The sequence below is a fragment of the Rhinolophus ferrumequinum genome, chromosome 17 (genome assembly GCF_004115265.2).
Source record: "Rhinolophus ferrumequinum isolate MPI-CBG mRhiFer1 chromosome 17, mRhiFer1_v1.p, whole genome shotgun sequence".
NCBI lineage: Eukaryota > Metazoa > Chordata > Mammalia > Chiroptera > Rhinolophidae > Rhinolophus > Rhinolophus ferrumequinum.
The window spans coordinates 14,196,991-14,214,170 of NC_046300.1; the positions used below are offsets into that span (position 1 = coordinate 14,196,991).

Here is a 17,180-nt window from a genome sequence, read left to right on the forward strand (position 1 = left end):
GCTAGATGGGCGGGAGGGGTGGGGGGTGGGGGGGAGGGGGAGGGGATTGGAGGGCAGTCGGTGACCACAGGATGGCCACGGGGTTTGAAAATTAATCTGGGGAACGTAATTTGGTGGTTACCAGAGCGTAAGGGGGTTGGGGAGTGGGGGATGAGGGTGAGGGGGATCAAATGTATGGTGATGGAAGGGGAGCTGACTCTGGGTGGTGAACACACAGTGTGATTTATGGATGATGTGATACAGAATTGCACACCTGAAATCTATGTAATTTTACTAACAATTGTCACCCCAATAAATTAAAAATAAATTAATAAAAAAAAAAGGAAAAAAAAAATAATCGATGTGTCTTAATACTGGTGATGTTAACCTTGATCACTTGAAGAAGATGGGAATAAGGTGTCTATCAGGTTTCTCTACTCTAAAATTGTTTTTTTTTCCCTGTTTCATACTCTATTCGTCAAAAGCAAGTCACTAAAAAGCAAGTCTAGTCACCCTTGAGTAAGGGAATCCATTAAGGTTTTAAATTTTAATTACTGTATTTGTCATTTCTAGCAGTTCTATTTGATTTTGATCTTTTTTCTTTTTGGTCATAATCACATTTTTTTTCTTATGGTTAAGATATTAAATTATTTTAAATACACTTATTTAATGGTCTTTTCAGGTATCTTTGCATTATCCAAAGTTCTTGGAGCACTAATCCTTCTGCTTGTGGTGTCTGCTGACTCTAGTTCACAGTGTAGTTTCACTCTGTTTTGTAATTTTGGATTGTAATCTTCTCTTCAGTGGGGCATTATGTGCAAGAATCTCACGGACCTGGGTTTTGTGAAGTGTTCTAATAGTGCAGTTTTATGATAGCTTCTGCCAAAAATAAAACTGGCTTGGAAATAATTTTACTTTCTAATCCTGTAGTTTCCTGGATAACATGGGTAGTATAAATGAAGACTGTAAACCTGCAGAATGTCCAGGTCGGAGGCTTGATTATTCAGCAGAGATTTTTTCCTGTGTCTTTGTGACGATGGACAGATTTTTTGTTTTCTAGTCTATCTTTTCATTCAGGATGCAGACTTGTGGTCCTAGCTTTATGTAGAGATCTCAGTTCCAAATCCCCATTGGACAGGCACCATATCTCAGTTCCAGTCCCCATGTAGAAGTGAGAATGAATAGTGCCCCACTGCAGGCAGCCACAGGATTAGTTCACATGATTTTTCTTCTCTAAATTTATGGCTTCTTCATTACTTCTGGCATCTGAGAACTTCCCTTTATTGCAAGCTCATCTCTGGATTTGTTTTTTTAAGTTTGATAGATTTATCCAGCATTTCTGGGTGTTTGTAACAAGAGAATTCTGTTATTTTAGACAAGTAACTTGGCAGAGGCAAAACTGTTCCCTATCTTTTATACCAATTTACTCAGAAACAGAAAAAAAGTTCTAAAAACACAGGTTTGAACTTTGCTCCCTGTATTTTCCTTATCCTTTCCAATATTTCCAACAGTAAATTCTGAAGCCCCATTAAATATATGAAAGTCAACTAAAACCATTTTCTTTTGTTGATCATTAGAAAATTCAAACTTAAAGACCTCTTAGTGCTAAGAAACTGAATGGAATATATATGCGAAACAGAAAAATAAGATATAGTGGGAGCAGAGCCCGAGGTTAGGAATCAGGAGTTTTGGATTCAAGTCCCACCTCTATGACTAGGTAGCTGGTTGACCTCAGAGGTAAAAGGCTGTACTCAAGGATCTCCAATATTCTATGATTCTGTTTAATTCATAAAGATACACATTAGATGATTATGTTATTTATTTGCTTGTCATCCAATCTGCCTAGTGTTAATGTAAGCTCTTCGAATTTTTGGTTCACTTACTAAAATATCTTTCCAATAAATAAATAAATATGATTATATTTAAACATTTGCTATGTATATTTCTTTTATTATTAAAACTGTAAGCAGCATTAAGATATTTTACTTATAACTTTTAAATGCAAATTAAAAACAAGCCCTCACACTAATTTGACATTTTATTAATACAGAATTCACAACATACAAATTCATAATTATAAGAAATTAACCAGGAAATAGCTGAACTACTTAGGATACATCATATACTAAAAAGAAGAAAACAATTTATTCATTTCCAACCTAGGGTAATCGTCTGTGTATTATTTTTTTATAGTTTATAGTTTCTTTGAATATGCGCAAGTAATTCCCTACATATGTATGTATGTGATTCCTAGACTTCCCACAATGGATTACATATTAGATGAAGAGAAAAGTAAGCTTTATCTCATATTTTACCTTTTTTCAGGATCCTTTTGAAGACATAACGAAATCATTTTTCTAAATGATTTTCCATATTTTTTCAGCATTTCTTTATCTTGAACACCAGTTTCCAAAGAAGGAGGATCATTTTGCAGTGTCAGCATCAAAACCTGTAAGAATTTTCAATATAATAAAAACTTAAGACTCAGTAATGTTAAATATGGTGGCCAAGATTTTTCAATATAGACTCAGAACCCAGAGTATTTAGGTGTTTTCTACGTAAACAATATCCTATAGAAAATTGGCTTCCTAGACGACGTGCCTGCCAGAGCTCAACTGCATCAACACCGTTATGTTTGTTGGTTAGTCCTTTCATGTCTTCTGTCCCCATTCTTATACTGCCAAACTATCTTTAAAACAATATTAAAACCATAGCAAAATTCGGAGTGTGACCTTGCTGACTTCACTTATTCATGGCTCTGTTTCAACCTGACACCTTGTAATCTGGCCCTCTCTTCCTGGAACTCCTCAGAAACTTCTATCATAGAAATCACTGATGATGTCCTAGTTAACAAAGATACAGCCTATTTTTTAAAGTTCTCATTTTTCCTACCTTCCCTGAATTAACTGACTATTCTGTCCATCTCTTCCTTCTTTGACTTTGACTTTCATGGCAACATACTAGCTTGATTCACAGAGATGTAAGTAATGAAAGTCATATTTATGTGATGGGACTTGGGGTTATTTGTGGTTTTCTATACTGTTTGACTTTTTTTTATAAAGTATAAGCTATTTTCTAAACACCAAGACAACACTAAAAAATAAAAGCGGGCTATAATCAGAATTATTACTTGCTTTTCAGATTTACATTTACTGAAACAGAATTACTAAGGTTGGTGATATTTCTCATTTTGAGCAAATAGGTTAATATCTGGCTATAGGCAGGAGTCACTGCCTATAATGGATGAAAACTAAATCTCATGCTCCCCCAACCTCCTTTTTTAAAGAATAAGACATTTCTTTGGCCTAAAAATAGCCTCCCACCTTACAGTTATTAAAAAAAAAAAAATCAATCCAGGCTAGCCCAGTGGCTCAGGAGATCGGAGCGCCATGCTCCTAACGCCAAAGTTGCTGGTTCGATTCCCACATGGGCCAGCGATGCGCCCTCTACAGCTAAGATTGTGAACAACAGCTCTCCCTGAGACCTGTACTGCCGTGAGCAGCCGGAGCGTGGCGTGAGCTGCCGCGGGCTACCATGTGCCGCCATGAGTGGCTGGAGGCGAGCGTGAGCGGCCGACTACCGACCAGCGACCAAGACTGCCTCAGTGAGAGGGAGCGCAAGGCTCATAAATACCAGCATGGGCCAGGGAGCTGTGTCCTACACAACTAGACTGAGAAAAACGGCTTGAAACGGGGGGGGGGGGGGGGGAGGGGGGGGATGGGGGGAGGGGAGGCGGGGGGGGGGGGGAGAATCCTTCTTAAATCCTTATGAACATCCACTTCCTCCTGAGAATCTTCAACCTTTATGAAAACCATGGCCTTAAGACATCACTAACCTTTCACAGAATCAAAATTTCACCAATAATATATGCACGTCAATACATGTATGTTTAAATATGGAGAGAGAGAGATTTTTCATAATATCCTTTTACTGGTTTTGTCCCTCTCTACAATGTTAGAGCCTTAAAGGGGACAGAATGACATTTTAAGTGTACTAAGATCATACAGATGTGAATATCAACATGACAACAATTCACAACAGTGGTCTGACATTTTAAACAGTCAAAGGGTATCTTGTAAAATGGGCAAGCAGAACTTTACACAATAGCTACAGCTACAAACAGAAGACTAGAACTCATGTGCATATTAGAACTAAGGGCTCACACAGATAAAACCAGTTACCAACAGTACTGGCAGCACCATCTTGAAACCCCAAAAACTCACTCTGGCACTAAGGTTGGAGGCAGGATTACTAACTACGTTTCAGGTTAACTATCACATCAGCATGTAATTATAACCCTTTGCATAAAAGCTGCTTAGTGCCCTACCACAAAGCAAACTTTTACTTGAACTTTAATTCAATAATAATGAGAATAATACTTACGTATGGCACATGGACACTTTGCATGAATTATCTTACCAAATATATGAAAAGCACTTAAAAGTGCCAGGCACAGATAAATGCTCAATGAGTGTCAGCTATAATTACTGTTAATATGTAACCCTTCCAACAACCTTATGAAGTAGACATGATCAGCATCCCCATATTAAGGCTGTCCTACACAGGTGACTGTAAGGAACACACACTAAAATGAGAGACATCAGATCCTAACATCAAACTAATTACCGAGTCAGAAGATGGAGAGTCATCATACAAAAATGTCCACTACAATGTAGAGTCATCCAACGGTAAACACCAAACATCTAATACAGATTTCAACTGCTACAGGAGGTACAAGGAATACAGGGCAGAATTCTACGGATAAAAATGTCAAATGCAGAGAGGCTCTGAAAAGGTATTGGGGCAGTATTTGGAATGTGAGCCTCACCTTCATTGGCGGATACTTATGGTAAGGAGCTGCCCCTGTGGCCAGTTCAATTGCTGTGATCCCAAAACTCCAGATGTCAGCTTTGAAATCATAACCTCGGACCTGAAAAGAACAGAGAGATGTACATGATGGCTTTTACCCCCCTAAGTGCACTTGTAAAAGGTAGCTTCAAACATGTATCACGGACTATGAAAGTGTTCATAAGCTTTAAATCAGGGGTGTCCAAACTTTTTTCAACGGTTTTCACCAAGGGCCGTATGCGGTAAAATACACAAACAGCCGGGCCACTCACTGGAGGTGAAGTACGTATTGCCTCACCTGGTTTATTTAAGTAAACTAAATGTATTTTTGGAATTTGCTGCGGGCCAATTAACAGTGGATCATGGGCCGCAGTTGGCCTGCGGGCCGCAGTTTGGACACCCCTGCTTTAAATCAATAAAATATCTAAAGTTAGCAAAAGCTAAATATACTTGGTAAGAGCAAAATTTTAAAAATTAAGGAAGAGGCAACCTGAATTAATGTTCACAATGGGGAAATTGTTAAATATGGTATATTCACTTAAAGAAATACTATATTAACTAAAAGCAGTGGTAATGAATTCTGTATGAAAATACAGAAAACCATCTGTGATAAAGCACTTATGAAGAAAAAAGAATACAAAATTGTTCATAAGTTTTGATACTATTACAAACAGGTATATAGGCTATAAAAATATGGAAAAACTAGAACAAAATGTTAGGCAGTGGTGGTGAGTCTGTTGTTTTCAAAATTTCCTATGCTGTAGTATTGTTTTATCACCTTAATTTTTATAATGAAAAAAGTTACAAAAAGTGGGAATATTTTTAAAGTTGTTGGTGTGAATATCTTGCCAAATTTCTCTCCTGTTATACCGTTACCAGTACATTATACAAGTAAATATTTCAGTTTTCTATTCTAAGCAATATAGGAGTAGAAATAGTTTTGGGAGTGTGTGGTTTGAGACCTAAAATTAAAACTCCATATTCTGTGCTGTCTTGACATCTGGTAAATAGAAGGGTCTCTAATGACCTAAGGGCAAGTTACCCTCCCCCTTGCTCCTGAGGATAAGGTATCCTAGCCGAACGACCTTATTATCAATTGGACCAGGTGTAGTTCCTGCTTATCCCTGAGTAGCAGGTTTCTTCAGGTCGCTGCCAGCCCTCAGAATTATTCAAACGAGCCAATCACATCCACACAAGGAAACCAAGGGGCATCTCACTGTCTTGCTACTACAAAGCCTGTCTGCCACAGTAACAGTTCACTCTCTTCCTGAGTACAACCCCGCGTGGCATGCAGTGTCCTATTCCGCCCCAGCTACGTGTATATGCAATTATCAGTAATTGTTTTTAAACTTTTAAACCACTATTACTTTTGCACCAACCAAATAACTGCTGTCAACCTCATCGGTCCAGTGTCACATGTTGTGTGCTAAACCATCCACATAACCCTAGGGTGGGAATCCTTCCCTCACCAACAGGGTGAAGACGGGCATTATAACAGAGTGAAAAGTAAATTCAGTTCTACACACTGAGTTTGATATACAAATAAGACATGTCTGCAAAACACCTATAGGGAGTTAGAAATATCTACCTAGAGGCTGAGGAAATAAGACTGGACTGGATATAATTTAGAAATAAGTAATAGGTGGGAAGCAAAGAGAACATCTAGTGAGTATGTCAAAGATAAGTAGAAGTCAAGAACAAGGTCCTGGGGAGCAGGCTCATTTAGCAGTAGAAGGAAAGCCAGAGAAGTCAGAGAAATGGCCTGACAAGTTGATAACAATGAGAAAACTACCTAGGGAAGCTAAGGAAGTGAAAAGTGGGAATGGCCAATAGTGTCAAATGCCACGAAGAGAACAAGGAACAAGAAATGAGAACTGGATTTGAGACTTAGCAGTTTCTGTAAGGTGACAGGACGAGTGACATCAGACTGTAGTTGTCTGAGAGCAAATGGGAAACGGGGACATGGAAAAAACTAGTCCCTCAAGAACCACAGCAACAAAAGTACATGTAAAAAGATTAGGTCATTTAATTAAGGGAAATATTATTAAACCAATCTTCATTATATTATTCCTTAGGTTGTCTTTGATATAAACCCTGAGTTTCACATGTCCTTTGTAAAGTTCTACAATCGGTTTTTTTTTAAAAGGGAGAACCAAAGTTTTAACCAAGGAACAGAGACATGTATTTCCCAACGCTAACCTAATACAACAAACAAAAGCAAACACTACTCAGTGTTTTTCAAATTCATAACAAAACCCTAAACCATTTCAAAAAGACACAGTACCTGTTCCATAACTTCGGGTGCCATCCAGCAAGGGGTTCCAACAAAGGTCTTTCTTACTTTATTTCGGGTAATATCACCACCAGTTGCTAAAAAAGCACTAACCCCAAAGTCTAAAATAGAATACAACATCAAGGTATTAGAAATAAAGTAACATAAATGAATAGGAAAATAACATAATGTAGTTATAGTCCTATATACAAACAGAATGATGTCTTCCTCCTGCTGAACTTCTTGACTAAATTAAGACACACTTTACCAGGTCCTTCATTCCATTCCTCTCCACCCCAATATATCATCATCTCAGATTTTCCTCCTTGCTCCAATCCCTTCTTTTCATTTCATCTTCCCAAACTGAAACTCTATATCCATTAAACAGTAACTCCCCAATGCCCCCTCCCCTAGTCCCTGGCAACCACCATTCTACTTTCCGTCTCTATGATTTTGACTAAGTACCTCAAGTGGAATCATACTGTATTTGTCTGTTTATAACTGGCTTATTCACTTAGCAAAATGTCCTCAAGGTTCATCCATGTTGGAGCACATGTCAGAATTTCCTTCTTTCATAGGCTGAACAACATTCTATTATATGTATATATGACATTTTGTGTATTGATTCATCTACTGATGAACACTTTGGTTGTTTCCACGATTTAGCCACTGTGAATAATGCTGCTATAAAAATGGGTGTACAAATATCTGTTTGAGTCCCTGCTTTTAGTTCTTTGGGGTTATATACCCAGAAATTGCTGGATCATTTAGTATTTTAATTGTTTGAGAAAATGCCATACTGTTTTCCAGGGCGGCTGTACCATTTTACATTCCGACCAACAGTGAACAAGGATTCCAATTTCTCCACAACCATGTTGTTATTTTCCTTTTTTTTTTTTTTAAAGATTTTATGGGGGAAGGGGAACAGGACTTTATTGGGGAACAGTGTGTACTTCCAGTATTTTTTTTCCAAGTCAAGCTGTTGTCCTTTCAACCTTAGTTGTGGAGGGTGTGGTTCAGCTTCAAGTTGTTGTCCTTTCAGTCTTAGTTGTGGAGGGCACAGCTCAGCTCCAGGTCCAGTTGCTGTTGTTAGTTGTTAGTTGCAGGGGGCACAGCCCACCATCCCTTGCGGGAGTCAAACCGGCAACCTTGTGGTTGAGAGGACATGCTCCAACCAACTGAGCCATCTGGGAGCTCAGCAGCAGCTCAGCTCAAGGTGCCGTGTTCAATCTTAGTTGCAGGGGCGCTGCCCACGATCCCTTGTGGGACTCGAGGAGTTGAACCGGCAACCTTGTGGTTGAGAGCCCACTGGCCTATGTAGGAATGGAACCGGCAGCCTTCGGAGTTAGGAGCACAGAGCTCCAACCACCTGAGCCACTGGGCCGGGCCCCTCCACCCCTTTTTTTTTTGATAGTAGCAATCCTGATGGGCGTGAGGTAGTATCACCTTGTAGTTTTAATAATTAGTGATGTTGAGTATCTTTTCATGTGCTTATTGGCCATTTGTATATCTTCTCTGGAGTAAGTCTATTCAAGCCCATTTTAAGCCATTCTTTTAAGTACTAGGAGTTCTCTATATATTCTGGATATTATTAGTCTTTTGCCATATATGTGATTTGCAAGTATTTTCTGCCATTCCATGGGTTGCCTTTTTACTCTGTTGGTAGTGTCTTTTGAGGCACAAAATTTTTGAATTTTCATAAAGGCCTATTTGTCTTTTTCTTCTGGTGTCTGTGCCTTTGGCATCATATCAAAGAAGTCAATGCCAAACCCAATGTCTTGAAACTTTTGCTCTGCTTTCTTCTAAGAGTTTCATTGTTTTAGGTCTTACACTTAGGACTTTGATCCATTTTGAATTAATTTTTGTACATGGTATTAGATAAGGGTACCCCGTTTTCTCAGAACCATTTGTCCTTTCCCCACTGAATAGTCTTGGCACCCTTGTCAAAATCCTTTCACCATACACATGAGGGTTTACTTCTGGGCTCTCATTTCTATTCCATTTGTCTCTATGTCTCTCTTTAGGCCCACAACATGCTGTTTTTCACTGTCGCTGTGCATTAAGTTCTGAAAATAGGAAGTGTGGAATCCTCCAGCTCTGTTCATTCTTTTCCCAGATTGTCTTGGGTATTTGAAGTTACCTGAGATTCCACAGGAATTTTAGGATAGGTTTTTCTATTTCTACAAAAACATCACTGTGATTTTGATAGTGATTGCATTGAATCTGTAGATCACTTTGGGTAGTCTTGGCATTTTAACAATACAGGTGTACCCCGCTTTTCTAAAGTTTGCATTATGCCACTTTGCTTTTATGAAAAGACCTACATGAGTACGTTTTCACTAACCGAGAGAAATGCAAACAGGATTTTTCTTTTACCAACAAATCCATTACCATACTAATGTAGGTCCTTTGTGAAAGCAAGTGGCGTGATGTGAACTTTCTAAACGTGAGGGACACTCTTTACACCATTTTGGCTTACAGAAGGGTTCACAGGAACAATCTACTTCAGGATAGCGGGAGAAACTTGTACAGTATTCCAGTCCATGAACATGGAATGTGTTTCCATTTATATATGTTTTAATTTCTTTCAACAATGTTTTGTAGTTTTCATTGTACAAATCTTTCCTCTCTTGGTAAACAACTATGTATTTTATTCTTTTAGATGCTACTTGTAAGCGGAACTGTTTTTGTAATTTCCTTTCAAACTGCTCATTGTTAGTAAATAAAATGCAACTGATCTTTGTGTCCTTTGTGTTGACTTTGTATCCTACTTTGCTAAATTAATTTATTAGTTCAAATCGTTTACAGAATGTTCAGTGCAGACCCATGTAATCTGCAGAAATAATTTACTTTTTTTTCCAGTCTGAATTTCTTTTATTTCTCTTGCCTAATCGTTCAACCTAGATCTTCCAGTACTATGTTAAATAGAAGTGGCAAAAGCAGACATCTTTGCTGTGTTCCTGAACTCAGGGAAAGCTTTCACTCTTTCATCATGGAATATAATGTTCATTGTAGGTCTTTCATATATGGCTTTTAGTAAGGTGTGTGTGTGTGTGTGTGTGTGTGTGTGTGTGTGTGTGTATGTATGTATGTATACATATATATAGACACACATATATGTATTTTATATATATAATATATATATAATCTTGCTGTATTGACTCTTCTATTAATACACAATGTACTTGTTTCCTGTAACCTTTCATGATATAATGTCTATTTTATCTGATATTAGAATAGCCAGCCCTGCTCTCTGTTTGGATACTATTTGCATGTATTTTTCCATCTTTTCATTTTCAATCTATTTTGTGACTTTAAATCTAAAGTGAGTCCCTTATAGACAGCATATATTTGGATCATGTGTTTTTATCCACTCTGCCAATCTGTCTTTTCATTGTAGAGTTAATCCATTTACAGTTAAAGCAATTACTGATAAGGTGGGACTTCGGTCATTGTGTCATTTATTGTCTACATATCTAATAGTTTTGCTCCCATTTCCTGCATTACCTCTTTTATGTTTAGTTGATATTTTGTTATGAAATGCTTAAATTATTTCTCATTTCCTTTTGTCTATATTCTATAGCTACTTTTTTTGTGGCTACCATAGCAATTACATTTATCATTCTAAAGTTATAACACTCTAATTTGAATTTATACCAGCTTACCTTCAATAATGTACAGCAACTCTTTCCTTTTACAGCACTGTTCCCACCCTTTTTGGTTGCTGCTGTCACAAAATTACATCTGCATACACTGTGTGCTCAGAAATATAAGGGACTAATTCTTTTAAATGCATTAGTCTCTTAAATCATGTAGGAAAAAAAAGTTGAGCTACAAACCATTGTTACAATACTTATAATAATGTTTTTTAAACTTGTCCATGTATTTACCTTTATCGAGATCTTTATTTCTTCATACTGCTTGGAGTTATTGTCTAGTCTTTTCGTTTCACTTTGCAGGACACCCTTGAGTATTTCTTGCAGGGTAGGTCTAGTGGAAACATTCCATAGCTTTTATTTATCTGGGAATGTCTTAATTTAGCCCTCATTTTTGATGGACAGTTTTATTGGACATAGGATTCTTGACTAACAATTTTTTTTCTTTTAGCTCTTTGAATATATTGGCCCACTGCCTTCTGGCCTCCAAAAGTTTTTGATGAGAAATCTGTTGACAACCTTATTGAGTAAAACCTTGTATGTGACAAGTCACTTCTTTCTTGCTGCGTTCAAGATTCTTTGTCTTTGGCTTCCATAAGTTTGAATGTGTCTCTGTGTGAGTCTCTTAGAGTTCTTCTTCCTTGGAAATCGTTGAGCTTCTCGGATGTTTATATTCATGTCTTTCATCAAATTTGGAATGTTTTCAGTCATTATTTCTTCAAACATTTTCACCACTCCTTTCTTCTTCTGGGCCTCCAACAATGTGTATGTTGGTCCACTTAATGGTTTCCAACAAGTCCCTCAGGCTCTGTGCACTTTTCTTCACCCTTTTCCTTTCTATTCATCAGACTTGCTACTTTCCGTTTCCCTATCTTCAAGTTTACCAATTCTTTCTTCTGTCAGCTCAAATCTTCAACTAAATTCTTCTAGTGAGTTTTCATTTCACAGTACAACTTATTGCACTTTTTAGCTCCAGAATTTCTTTTTGGTTTCTTTTAGGTTTTCCTTCTTTAGTAATAATTTCAGTTTGTTCACACATTTTTTTCTTTAGTTTCTCTATATCATCCTTTAGTTCTCTGAGCATCCTGAAGATTGCTGTTTTAAAATCTTTGTCTAGTAGCTCGGCCATCAGCTCTTTTTTCAGTATTTGTTGATTTATTTATTTCCTTTGCATGGGTCACACTTTCCTGTTTTATTGAATACCTTGTGATTTTACTGTTGAAAACTGGAGACTGGAATTTAATAATATGCCAACTCTGGAGATCATATTCTACCCCTTTCCCAGGGTTTGTTCATTTTTGTTCTTTTTTTTTTTTTTCGTTGTTGTAGGCTGTGTCTGTGTCAAGCATCAGTCAAAGATATTAACTTAAGTTCTTCTCAGGTCTTTTCTGCACTTTTTCCTGGGCATATGCAGTCACTTTCCAATTTTCCCTGTACATGTAGTTGTTTTTTAACGTCCTAGTCTCTAATGTCTGGCTCCGAAAAGGGAAAGAAAAGAAAAATGAAGGGAAGGAAAAAAGGCGCTGAGCCGTTAATTCCCCCTGGAAGTCACTTGGCAGGGGGGCGGTGCAGCAACAATGGCTGCTCACCTCTTTGCCCTCACCTTTGTGATCAAAAGCAGCAATCAGTGATCAGAGGAAAGATCCCTGATATTTGGAGGACAGGATCCTTTTTGCCCACCATGGTTCCCACAAGATGTGTGCAAGCCGCTCCAAAAACATGTGCACAGCTACCTGCAATGTGGCTGATAGTTAAGGAATGAGTAGTTCTGAAATTGGCCAAAATTAACCACAATTTATCTTCCAAGACTTCCTTTAGAATTTCCAAGCCTTTAATGGACTACAGAATTCCAAAATAGTTACAGTAGGGCCTCACTTGACATCATCAACAGGTTCTGCAACTTTAAGTGAATTGATGTATAACGAAACCAATTTTACCACAGGCTTAACTGATATAAACAAGAGTTAAGTTTTTATGGTATCTCATCAACATTATAATGAAATAACATTGAATGAAACATTATTTGAGGACCTGCTGTACAAGAGACAGATTCTGCCAGTTCAATTGTTGTCTAGGTGGGGAGAAAGATTTCTGGTGCTTCTTACTTGCCCTCTTCATAGAATCCTCGTCTTTAGTTTTTCACCACTTGATTTTGCTTCCTTAAGCAATACAGCACAATTGTGTCTGGTGTTGAACTTACATAAATGGAATCACACGCTGTATATTCTATTTGACTGGATTCTTTCATGTTATGGCTTTATAATTTACTAACGCTTTTGTATGTAGTTGTAGTTCTATTCAATTTCATCACTAGATAGTATTCTAATGTATAACTTAAACACAATTTATTTATCTATTCTACTAATGAAAGACTTGGGACTGTTTCAAACTTTCAATGCTTATTAGTACCGTGGCACACATAAGCATGAATTTCTCTAGGCCATACACCTAGAAGCCAGTCTTAGGGTATGCATATCTTAATAAAATATTTATACTAATTTATATTCCCACATCAGAGTGAGATTTTTCCTTGCTTTACACCCACACTAACTACTGGTATTGTTAGATGCTTTTGCCAGGTCAGTCAGTATAACATGGTATCCAGTGTTATTCTACTTTGCATTTAATTGATGACTAGTGAGACTGAACACCTTTTATTATATTTATGTTTTGATGTCTTCGTTTGGGAAGTTTTATGCCCATTTTTGTAATGAGCTCCTTACATATTCTAAATTTCAGCCTTTTGTCTGTTATGCATGCTACAAATATCTTTTCACTCTGTGGTTTGCCTTTTTACCTATTGATGATGATAAACTGTTCCTTTTTTTGATGAATAGAAGTTGGTCGTTTTAAAGGAGTCAAATTTATAATCTTTTCCTTTATGTTAGAGCATTATGTGGCTAGGCTAAAATATCCCCTTACCTTAGGACATGAAGATGTGTGCCTAAGTTATCTCCTAAATCTGAAGAAATAATTAAATTTTGGGTGATTATCTTCCTCCTGCCAAATAACCTGACTGTTCCAGCAGTGCCCATGGGACTAAGCTGAGGTTTGCTCAGATGGTCTGCTTGTCAACAATCCTGTAGTAGAGCCACTCTGGAGTCTCAGTTTGGAGGAAGGGGTATTTTACCAGAACAGCCGCTTTTACAGGACCTGGACTACAACTCTTATCTCTTCAGCTCTGAATCTCCCCAAAGTGCACTGCCCCCTCTCAGATGCCTCTTCTGAATTGGCATACACCCCATTCCCGCCAGGACAGAAGCGGCTCTGTATCACCTTACTATGGAGTATTTATTCTTAAACACAATGAAGTTTCTTGAGTACTTCTCCTTCAAAGGAAAGTACAGAATGTCATGAGAACCCATAGAAGAAGACCCTAATGGAGGACAAAGAGTGGATAACTAAAAGCTAATGAGTAATGGTCAGAAAAATGTCTAAGATCAAAAAAGAAGATTGAGTAGTAGAGGATTATCTTGAAAATCAGCAGGGATGTGCCAAAATAGGATGCTTGACTAGAAATGGTCCACGGAAGAGAAGAGCAAATAGACTAAGAAACTATAAAAGATGAGTAATGTGGTTCTACTGACCATTATCAAAATAAAAAGAAATACTAATCATTACCTGCAATCTGTACTGAGCCATCTTCTCCAAGAAGAATATTTCCAGCTTTCACATCTCTTTAAGAAAAACAAAAGTTACATATTAAAAAAACACCTATTCTTTGGAGCCACATAATCTAAGCAGTTGTTTACTATATTCACACAACACTGGCATTGTTTAAGTGTTCTATTTTGCATGAAAGAGCATTAAGGCAATAGTAAAATTAAAAATATTTTTTGTCACTTGTACTAGAATCCAAACATTGTAAACAGCAAGCTAGAATAACATATAGCTTTTTACTATGAAATCTAGAAAACACAAAATGATTAAATACTTGACTGGGATGACAGTGGCCAAAGAATGTGATCCTCAACTACCTTCATCTAATTCTTTTTGAAATAATACTGATTTATTTTTTCAACACCCTGATACATCATTAAAATTTGGTTGAAAAAGGATAATTCTATGACTGTAGCACAAAGATAGATACAAATTATTCAAACATCTCTGTATTTTTATTGGTAACTATTTATAACTTAAGTAATACATGAATATGTTCTTGTTATGAAAACTTAAACATCGCTGAAAAGGCCAAAATCCCTTTCACCACTATTCTGAAGTCTAGTATTCTCTCTAAAAATTTCAACCATTATCAGTCTGGTTAATGGAATGTTTCTGTGACATATCTAGGTTTTTCTTCCAACATAAATGTTATTATACCATCCACTATACCTTATTTTTCTATACCTTATTTTTCTCATGCAACATGTTAGTAATATTTAGCAAAATTTAAAATCACAAAACCTATGAGTAACAAATCTACTTCTTGATAACCTAGAGAAACTCTCACAGTGTACAGGGAATATAAAAGAGGGTTCACAGCAGTATTATTTGTAATAACAATCCCCAAATGGTAACGACCTAATAAAAAGCCAAGAACAGCAGAAAGGTTAATTTGATTCTGTTACATCCATGAAATGGAATAAGGTCAATCAACATGTTATGACTTTAAATGCCCTTTAATACAATGCCCTCTAATATATATATGGCTAAGTGAACATGTCAAATGGGACGGTGCATTTTGTATGACACCATCAATGTTACACACACACACACACACACACACACACACACACACCAAACAAAGAGCAATGAATGGCTGCTTCCTTTGGTGGACAGGAGTGGGACTGGAGTCAAGGGGAACAGTGTTTGAATATCTTGTAGGAACAAACTCATCTATTCATTTTGTAATTAAAATAAATATAATTAAATAAAGAGAGCTAACCCTTGAAGCTATTAGACAGGAAAGAAAAGCAAGGCTAGCTCATGGAGGAAAGCCTTGTCTGTCATGAAAAGGAACTAGTGAAAAGCATAACACTTTATCTCCCTGGCTTTGTTTTGTTTTCCTCCATATTTAGCTCTAACCTTGGTAAACAATGAACAAGTTTCGCAGCTGTGTGTAGCATGTGTAGCAGCATCACCATCCATACCAGAGTATATAATAACTTTCTGGAATATATACTAAAACGTAAGGAAATCATGTTACCGAATATTTTGTACTGCTTATAAATCCAAACAATTTACAGGACATTTTCCCAGAGACTGACTTAGAGTGGAAGCTGACTCACTTTGCTCTAAAAACCTAAAGTCTCTGATTCTAGATACTATGAACAGGAGAGAACTGAGGACATTCCCTTGCCTTGGTGACAAAGACCATTCAACTGAGTCAACCATGAACCTTCACCTCCCTTTTCTGAGTTCATTTGGAATGACACCTAAAACTCAACGGAAAATACAATGTGTAGTGCAGGCCTCCTCCTCTGTGCTTCTTCAGTAGGCTGTAACCCAGTGTTAACACAGATCATAGAAATATGATCATATTTCTGGGTCCATGTCTCTCACTTCACCATGAGCCATATCTGAGCCTGCATCTCAATACATTTCTGTATCACCTGCCATTTAATTACTTACTGGGTATTATGACTAGAACATAGGAGGCATCTCCCAGATATTCATCAAAATTTAAATAACTAAATAGGAGACATCCTGCCTCAAATTCTCTTATAGAGATAAGTATGATATTAAGTAAATGGAAGAGTGAATAAATCTAACAAAACATTAAAATAAAACTTGATTGCTTCTAAAGAGAAGTATATTAAATCTATCATTTAATCCAACTAAATATCAAAATAAAACTTGACTGTCCCCTCCCCACCACGCCAACCCCCAACTCTGTTCCAAATGTTAGGGTTATAAACCAATACATTGCAGTCTAATAGAACAACCCTAACTATCGATCAGTAGGAGACCAGTTAAACTGTGGTATATCTAGATAATGAAATACAATGAATACTAATGAATATATGTGTTAATATGCAACAATCTTACGTGAAGTAAGAATACAACATATAGTATGGTGCTATTTGTCTGGTTTTGTTGTTGTTGTTTGTTTTTTAAGCAGAAGGGAGAAGGATTTATACATTATGTTAATATTGGGCTAAAATCTCTCTGAAAGGAGTCACAAGAAAATGGCAAGAAGTGGTTCCCTTCTAGACCAGGGTACTAGAGGTTCAGGGAAGGAAGAAGACTTTAAAAAACCTTTTATTTTTGAGAACAGTTTAGAGTTACATAAACATTGAGAAGATTGGCAGAGTCGTTCTCACATCCCTGGCACTGGTCCCCCTGTGGTTAACATCTTACATTAATACAGTACCTTTGCCACAATTAATGAACCAATATTGATGCATTACTATTAACTAAAGTGCACAATTTATTCAGATTTTTTAAGTTTTTACCTAATGTCCTTTTTCTGTCCCAGGATCCCA

The 17,180-nt window shown here is 37.0% G+C and overlaps 1 protein-coding gene across 2 annotated transcripts in view; it reads right to left on the reverse strand.

Annotated features, from left to right (window-relative positions):
- OXSR1 (oxidative stress responsive kinase 1) overlaps nucleotides 1-17,180 on the reverse strand; it is an 82,033-nt gene that overhangs the window by 22,291 nt on the left and 42,562 nt on the right. For both annotated transcript variants that reach the window (XM_033132565.1, XM_033132566.1), the window contains 4 exons: nucleotides 14,377-14,432; nucleotides 7,112-7,221; nucleotides 4,808-4,909; nucleotides 2,295-2,428 (listed from right to left, as the gene is read on the reverse strand). In XM_033132565.1, the coding sequence (XP_032988456.1) occupies nucleotides 2,295-2,428; nucleotides 4,808-4,909; nucleotides 7,112-7,221; nucleotides 14,377-14,432 (402 nt within the window). The remainder of the gene's footprint in view (nucleotides 1-2,294; nucleotides 2,429-4,807; nucleotides 4,910-7,111; nucleotides 7,222-14,376; nucleotides 14,433-17,180) is intronic.